At 40.0% G+C, this 8,570-nt stretch overlaps 1 protein-coding gene across 1 annotated transcript in view; it reads left to right on the top strand.

The window, feature by feature from the left end:
- LOC117433363 (C1q-related factor-like) overlaps positions 1-7,115 on the top strand; it is a 13,801-nt gene extending 6,686 nt beyond the window's left edge. The window contains exon 2 of the mRNA XM_034055543.3: positions 5,856-7,115. Within this exon, the coding sequence (XP_033911434.3) occupies positions 5,856-6,035 (180 nt within the window). The 3' untranslated portion in view covers positions 6,036-7,115. The remainder of the gene's footprint in view (positions 1-5,855) is intronic.
- The last annotated feature ends 1,455 nt before the right edge of the window (positions 7,116-8,570 follow it).

The raw sequence follows: 8,570 nt of genomic DNA, 5'->3' as shown, positions 1-8,570 counted from the left end.
TCACAGGAGTTTATTTCCACCTGTTCTGTCAGAGCTTTATATTCTACTCATTGCATTGCATCCTTAAAGAATAGCTTTCACTTTGGACTGTTATTATCTAACCTATACTTATTGTAGTTCCACGATTGCAAAACCTGCTTATTCAGTCTTTAAAACTGCAGGATCGTCTCACAATCAGGTTCATTGTTGCACTGAAATATAACTCATTGGTGTTTGCTGTGATCAAAGCTTATTGGCAGTCCGGTTTCTTTAGATTCCCAAAAGGAAAGAGTTTAGTAATAGTTTGGCATCTCTGCCCATTGAATTGAATGAAGAGGCAAGGGCTGGATGCAACCCCTACCTTGTAGTTCAAAGACAAAACCCCAGGATCCAGAACAACTTTCCAGGGAGTTACATGTTTCTTAAGCCAGCATACATGCTAAAGCTTTTAAAGCAAATAACAGGGGCATTACATTACAGTACCTGTTTTAACCACAGGGGTCAGGAGGCATTCCCATAGGGTGCCTCTGTAATGGCTTGTAATGCCTGCTGGCCACAAGCCTAACTGTAGCCAATATCATTGTCCATAGATATGCAACAAGAGTTAATCGATTATTGATTCACGTATTGGGAGCCAATAGCTAGCTGCCCAGAGACACAGGCTTTCCTTGTGCATTGGAAAGCTTCCATTTGTATTTGTTTTGTGATGAGAAATGTCAGAGTCTTCTCGCTTTTCAATGAAAGTTTTCTCTGCATATATTATATTCCGTATAACAATATGCACATGCATGTTTCGGTATTTTGCACATTGTTCTCAAAGGCTTCAGAAAGTATGCCCCATCAGTGTGACACATACAGTAGTTTCTCCATTTCAGCAAAGGTTTTGCACTCAGTCCGATTAGGACAAACCTCACAGCCAGAGTGAATCAGTAAAGGTCTGGATAAATCGCATGTCACATGACACCTTAGCCTCAAACTCATTCGGCTGAGGGATCATTGCCTGGCCATTAGACAAGGCAATGGAGACCCACCTATAAGTTAGTCCAGGGGGTAGCTGAAAGGGCAGGGATGGGGAGGTGTAAGAGTAAGCAGGAAGGCATGCTACATTTATAGGTTACTGGCTAAACAGTTGTGTGATAGGACCTGCCTTCTGCAAGTGGAAATGATAACTGTGATTTATGGGTCAACAAGCCAAGTACTCTGCAAGAGCTACTGTGAACCCAGCGATACTGAACATGATGAATGGCATGGGTCGTGATATGTGGGTGCAACATGATCTTTTCCTGTCCTGATACTGTGTATGTAACCAGCAGCTCTGTGCAAGAGAACCCCACTGCTGCACAACATCATGGGTTGCACTTTATTATTTATTTATTAGCAGACGCCCTTATCCAGGGCGACTTACAATTGTTACAAGATATCACATTATTTTTACATACAATTACCCATTTATACAGTTGGGTTTTTACTGGAGCAATCTAGGTGAAGTAACTTGCTCAAGGGTACAGCAGCAGTGTCCCCCACCTGGGATTGAACCCACGACCGTCCGGTCAAGAGTCCAGAGCCCTAACCACTACTCCACACTGCTGCCCCACTTTATTATGCAGCCAGTTTGTTTTCACGTTTTCAAGCACTGTTTAATCTAAGAACATATTTATAAACAGTCTTTAAGACCTGGTGCACGCACGTACAGTACAGAGGTTCCTCAAAAGCACATAATAAGCACACAATCCACGAAAGGGTAAAAGTATTTGTATAAAATTAACAGTTTATTGGATTATAGCGAAATGCAATCTGAAATGTCAGGTTCTATATACAGGCAGGGAGACAGGTTGAAGGAACACCACTACAAAAAGTCAAACATGACTTACTCGTTTATTAAAACACAATAATAAACCAATATGATTGAGCTTGAATAGATATTACAGGAAGTTTTACCCAACTGATAAATTAAAGACTTTCTTAAATAATTAGAACACAGTGAATTTAAAAAAAAAGTCAATTTAAAATAGCTTCAGATTTCAATTAAACAAAAATAAAATCACAACATGACACTGTTGCATCTATACAGTTACCATGACTGAATTCCTCTAAGAAACTTTTGGAAATAGGAACCAACACTTAAATAGAAAATGCTGAAGAACAAAAAAGGTTTTTAACAATTGTGAACACACAGTTTGTGATGTTCCTTTGTATAAACGTAGGCTGTCTAGTTATTCAATTTTTCTTTTTTTCGAACATGACCTTGAAAGCACTGTAAAAGAGGCTCACAGAAAAGGTTTAAAAAGCCCAGACTGACAGCCGCTGGAAAACAAGAAAGTGAGTGACTCAGAGGGGGCCTCGGCACAGCTCAAGGGAAGTGCAATCAGTGCTAAACAGATCAGACTGGACCTTGTGACCGCAGGGCACAGACAAGCTGCACAGCATTGTGCTTAACCTACCCAGCCCCTTGGAGAGAGAGAACAAGACACTGAGCTTCAGAACTTAAAAGCGCCATCAAAATGCTGTTAGGACACCTTGAGCTTCAATCCAGTCCTTGAGCCTTCCAAGGCTGTTGAATTCTTGCAACATACAGTGACAGCAGCGCTGCCCAGCACAACTCTAAACAATTACCCTGGTCCTTATAAAGTTCCTGAGCCAAGTGCAGGGTGTTCATTCTTACCTGTTACCTGTCATGTGTGATCTCCACCACCCTGTGTGAGAGTTCATGAATGGCATGTAAACTATGCAGTTCATGGTCTAATTGGTCAGCTTGTGCTCATGTTGTTTATATCGGGAGAGAGTAGCGAGCGTGCGTGCGTGCATGCATGCGTGTGTGAGTGAGTGAGCGAGTGTGTGTGTGTCTGTGTGTGTTTTGCTGCTGGCATAAAGGAACAGCCTAGGGCAAAAAAATGGGTGTTATTGTTTAATTCAAGTTTATTTCTGTCTGCAAAAATATTAAAAACTCAGGAGGGTGCATATTTTAATGATTTAAAGTAATTGTTGCTAACAAAATAGGGTAACACTTTCCATTACGTGTTGCTAATTACTGTGTATTCACATAGTAGTTACTTAGTAAATGCATGTGTACTTATGCATTGTTACAATGTTATTATGCATAGTTACAATGGTATTATGCATTGTTACAATGTTATTATGCATAGTTGCAATGTTATTATGCATTGTTACAATGTTATTATGCATAGTTACAATGTTATTATGCATTGTTACAATGTTATTATGCATAGTTACAATGTTATTATGCATAGTTACAATGTACTTAATGTGTACATTTTTGCATGTTATACCCGAACCCTTTCCTGATACAGTCGTGCATATGGTGCAAAAAAGAAATGAACACAGTAAGTGCATTGTAACTATGCGTAATAACATTGCAATTGTTTACGTACACATGAACTTACTATTTAATTACTATGCAAATACTTAATGTAAAGTGTTACCCAAAACAGCTCCATAAAATGTTCCTGCCATGGTCATCTGTACATGTTATAGGTCTGTGCAGTTTGGAAAGAAACACAAGTTATAGCAAACATGTATTATATATTTAAAAACACATAAAACAAAACATGATATCTGGCACTAAACTAGGTTAAAGAAAAGTCTGTTTGGAAGCCGTGCTTTTTTCATTGTCTTGTGCTTCCTTGGTCATTTCACCTGGAGAGTGAACCTGTCCCCACCCCTTCACTGGCTTCTTTCCCATCAATAACCAATCATCTGCTTCCCCTGTTGAAGGACATGCTTTCAGCCAGTAACATGCTGGCTGAGGAAGATCCCAGGAAGTGAAAAACAGATAACCCAAAGATAAGACACAGGAGCACCAATACCAAGTTTAACATGACAGTTTCTTTTCAAGCTGTGGATTTGAAACATAGGTATCTAATGGAAATGCAAACTGGCCACGATTTATGGAATTATTTTATTAGCTACAATTACTTTCAATGGTGGCTGAATTTAGATCCACCGCTGTCCATATCAATTGAAAATACCCCAAGACTATTGCTATCAATTCTCAACTGTCTGTTTTAAGAGGTAAAGCATTTCCAAGATCTGCAGCATCAATTATTAATGCAAGGATACAGCAACATTACAATGGGTTTCTGGGCTGTTAGAGTTTTGATGTGATGACATCTCAGGAGCTGGAGAGCTGTGGCATGTCTCTGACAGCATGCACACAGGACTGCTTTCTACACCACAGTACAGCAAAAACAGCAGACAGCAATCTGCTATGTAGTGTAACATGCCTGTCAGCCCTCTGTTGTGTGTACAATCGTGCGTATGGGCAGCTCAGCTGCAGCTAGTTCTCAACAGCTTTCAGACTGGTAAAGGAGCAAAATCAGCTCATTTGGAAATGTACTGTCGTGTTAATTGGAAGGGTTCCCTGGTAACTGAGTCCTTGTGTCTGTTGTGTTACTGGTTTGCTTTGCTGTCACTAGGCTGAGCATGTGGGGTATATGTGGAGATTGAAACACTAAGAATATTTCCCGTTTAACAAGACAATACAAAACCAACAGTGGAAAGAAATCTGCAAAAGAGTTTTCCGAAATAATCATTATTATTTATTTCTTAGCAGACGCCCTTATCCAGGGCGACTTACAATTGTTACAAGATATCACATTACTTTTACATACAATTACATTATTTTTTACACATTATTTTTACATACAATTACCCATTCATACAGTTGGGTTTTTACTGGAGCAATCTAGGTAAAGTACCTTGCTCAAGGGTACAGCAGCAGTGTCCCCCCACCTGGGATTGAACCCACGACCCTCCGGTCAAGAGTCCAGAGCCCTGACCGCTACTCCACACTGCTGCCCAGCATTAGAATATAACTCCCCTCCATGAGTTTTATAGTATATGACTGTAGAGTTTATAGGCAGACATTTGATCATAAAGCTTGTTTTTAGTTTGTTTGTGTTTCAGTCTCTCGCCATTAAGTTGTACTTTCATTGCATTAAAAAGCAAACAGATTTAAATGCCATTTCTAACCCATGACTGGTTCTGAGCTCTCCTGTTCCACTATAGCTCAGTTCAGCTGGCCTGCTGTCTTGCTGCGGAGTCTGATTAATCATTTGATTTTGCACGTGTGTTAATTTCAACAACAATATTTCACAACACGGTAAGCACTTTAGTAAAATTCAGTTAAAATGTCAGCACAACGAAGATTCTAACATAGCCACTTCATATTCTATAAAGATACTGCAGCTCTGTGTCTAATCCTTGCAACATTTCATATCGGCCTGTCTGATCTCATACCAGTCAGCAGCATAACGCGTTTTGCTGCTCTCGCCTGCCGAGGTCCCTCTCCTGCTGTTTCATTAACATCCTTGCTTAAGCATATTACAACCATGGTAAATTTAATTATTGATATAAATCAGAAAAAAAAACCTGGTGTAGTGATGAAATACCCATTTCAGAAAAGCAGCAGCTGGAGCTTTTCAGTGCCCTGTGTTGTCAGTTTCAGAATCCAGACAAATTCAGTTTGTAAGATTCTAATAGTATTAGAATCTTACAAACTGATCCAGTGGTTAAAGAAAAGGGCTTGTAACCAGGAGGTCCCTGGTTCAAATCCCACCTCAGCCACTGACTCACTGTGTGTGACCCTGAGCAAGTCACTTAACCTCCTTGTGCTCCGTCTTTCGGGTGAGACGTAGTTGTAAGTGACTCTGCAGCTGATGCATAGTTCACACACCCTAGTCTCTGTAAGTCGCCTTGGATAAAGGCGTCTGCTAAATAAACAAATAATAAATAATAATGCCTGTTTATAATTACTGTATAATCCTCCTGAGTTATGAAAGGCATGTAAGAGCCATGTGGAACACGCTTTGAACTGACGAGCGCTTTCTCTCTCTGTCTGTCTGCTCTGTTGTTGGCAGGTCCGTGCCAGTGCCATTGCCCAGGATGCTGATCAGAATTATGACTACGCTAGCAACAGCGTAATCCTGCACCTGGACGCGGGAGACGAGGTCTTCATCAAGCTGGATGGAGGCAAGGCGCATGGAGGGAACAACAACAAATACAGCACCTTCTCGGGATTCATCATCTACGCAGACTGAGGGGCTCACAGGCTGCCCTCCCTCCCTCCAGCTCTCGTTCGCTCGCTCGCTCTTTCTCTTGCTGTGGGTTCGCAGGGGGGCTCAAACTGGCATGGACACCAACGACGGACTTTCACAAAGAAATATTTCCAGGTGGCTGGCACGCGTAGACCTGGACTTTCTCTCTCTAGGAACAAAATCAGCAGGAGTAGAAGGCAGCCTCCTGGAAAGACATGGACTCTTTGACTCTGCAGTACCCCCACTCCCTTCCATCTATCACAGGGCTGTGCAATATCAACAGGACTGGGATCAAGCTATTGCTACTGAATAAGGATCAGAAAAAAATGATATGGTTGTGGTGGTTCCTGATGGTTTGAAGTTGTATTTAGTCCAGAGATGCAACTTTTATTTATTTATTTATTTATTTTAATTTAAACTGAAAATGTGTTCATGGCTGTTCTTTCAATGCAATGTATGCATAGCTTACAGTGCCCCCTGGTTATTGAATGTTGTAACTGCAGGTCTGAAAAGGGACCTCTCAATCTGTACATCTTTACTACTAAAAGAGAAAAGCTATCTGTTAGCACCCCCCGTCTGTCTGCTTTGTGTCTTGAGTCTAAATGGGTATGTAGTGCATCTGAGGGCAGTACTGTGGTTTCATTGGTGCACAGGATTTCTGAAAATGATGGATACTGATTTTGACATATATTGGCAATTATTCTTATATACACCCTTATAAAAGTTTACTACTTCCAAAGCCTGCCTATGCTTTACCATGGTTTCACTATGCTTTTTTGACACGTTGCTATGTTTTTACTATGGGGAAACATTTATAAGGGAAAGGTAAGTGACCACAGTTTGAATAATGTTCGGAGCAGCTGTACAGTTGTGGCCAAAAGTTTTGCATCCCCCTATAGAATTAACTAATTTTGCTTCATATAGTTGAATGAAACCTGTTGAATAATGTTACATTAACATATTGAATTACATAACTCTTTTCCATATACATAACGAAAAACTGACACAAATTGAAAAATGTGACATTTCGAAATCTAACATGAAATACTCTACTACTATTATGGCTTCCGGTAGACTTTTGTGATTTACATGATTATATATATATATATATATATATATATATATATATATATATATATATATATATATATATATATATATATATATATATACACTGTATATAAATATACAGTATATATATATTATTATTTTTTTAATTGTCTCAATCCTAAGATTCTAGGTGATGCAAATCTTTTGGCCAGAGCTGTAGATCAATTCTACCCGCTGGACGGCCTACAGAAGTGATAGATATCAGAGTCCAAAATAACTGAAGCTATTCGGTGGAACAGGGAGGTAATATGTCTCCGACGCAATCCTAATCGAGCTGTTCAGGAGGAGCATGGCTCTCAGCAGGGCCTGTCTGCAAAGCAAGGGCCTCTGACTTGTTCTTTGTGTTTCTTGATATGATACGTCTTGAAGCCAGTTACTTTTCAAAGCTGTCAGGTTTCTCCTCCGCTTTCCAACCAGAATTTCAACCTGGTCTGACAGGCTATTTGAAATCTGCTGGAACAAATATATTTGAGCCGGCAAGGTGACTCCCGCGTGCTCTGCCTGTTATTTCATACCTGTTTCTGCAGTAAGGGGCTGCGCTGTAGAGTTGTGCATCATTTGCACAGGCGAAGTCACACGGTCGGATTCAAATCACTGCAAGATAATGTTTATGTGCCCACATAATTCTTTCCATTATACGCTGATTATCAAACAGGCTTATAGAAAGCTAACTGAAGGTTTGATTCAATTGTGCTATGAATAGGTAATAGCAGTACTTTTATACAGAATAAGATCTCTATACAGACTAATACAACCTCTACTAGACACAAGAAAATACAGACGAATTTAGGAGGAAAAAACTTTGATCTTGAAATTCGGTTTAGATTCAGTAGCTGATAAGCAGCTGGGAAAATAAAATCAGGTCTCTGAAAATCATTTACGCTGCTGGAGTGTATAAAGTAAAGACAATTGTGCAGAGGAATGAATAGAATTTATACCATTACAGAACGTACTGAGTGAATACTGTATGCTGGTTCTGTTAGTGTCTTAGTAACAGGGAGCTGCTCAGAACAGTTACTCTATCTTTGCTCCCAGTCACACTGCCCGCTCAACCCTGTGTGGAAATTCACACCCATTCTACTGTATTTCATACAATCTGCCCAAGCAGAACTTGTCAGAATGCTACACAATTATCTGCATATTCATTATGAATCTGAATATCATTTTTTTTTGTTGATGCTCAGCCCTTTTCTGATATACTCCAACATTTAAAAAGAAAATATTTTCTTTCTGAACTATCTACTGTTCAAACTCCAGGAACAGAAGGAGGAGACTGCAGCCTCGATATTACCTTTGCTGTGTGGTGCAAGTTTTGAGTATTATCTCTATAAACGAACACCAAAAACGTGGGTGTGTGGTGGTTCATTGATGTAGTATTCTGTGTCCGCACGCTGCAGTATCACAGGGTCAGTAACACTAGCATGCTGC

The sequence above is a fragment of the Acipenser ruthenus genome, chromosome 33, assembly GCF_902713425.1.
Source record: "Acipenser ruthenus chromosome 33, fAciRut3.2 maternal haplotype, whole genome shotgun sequence".
Taxonomy (NCBI): Eukaryota; Metazoa; Chordata; class Actinopteri; order Acipenseriformes; family Acipenseridae; genus Acipenser; species Acipenser ruthenus.
This window is presented reverse-complemented; position numbering and strand designations above follow the sequence as displayed.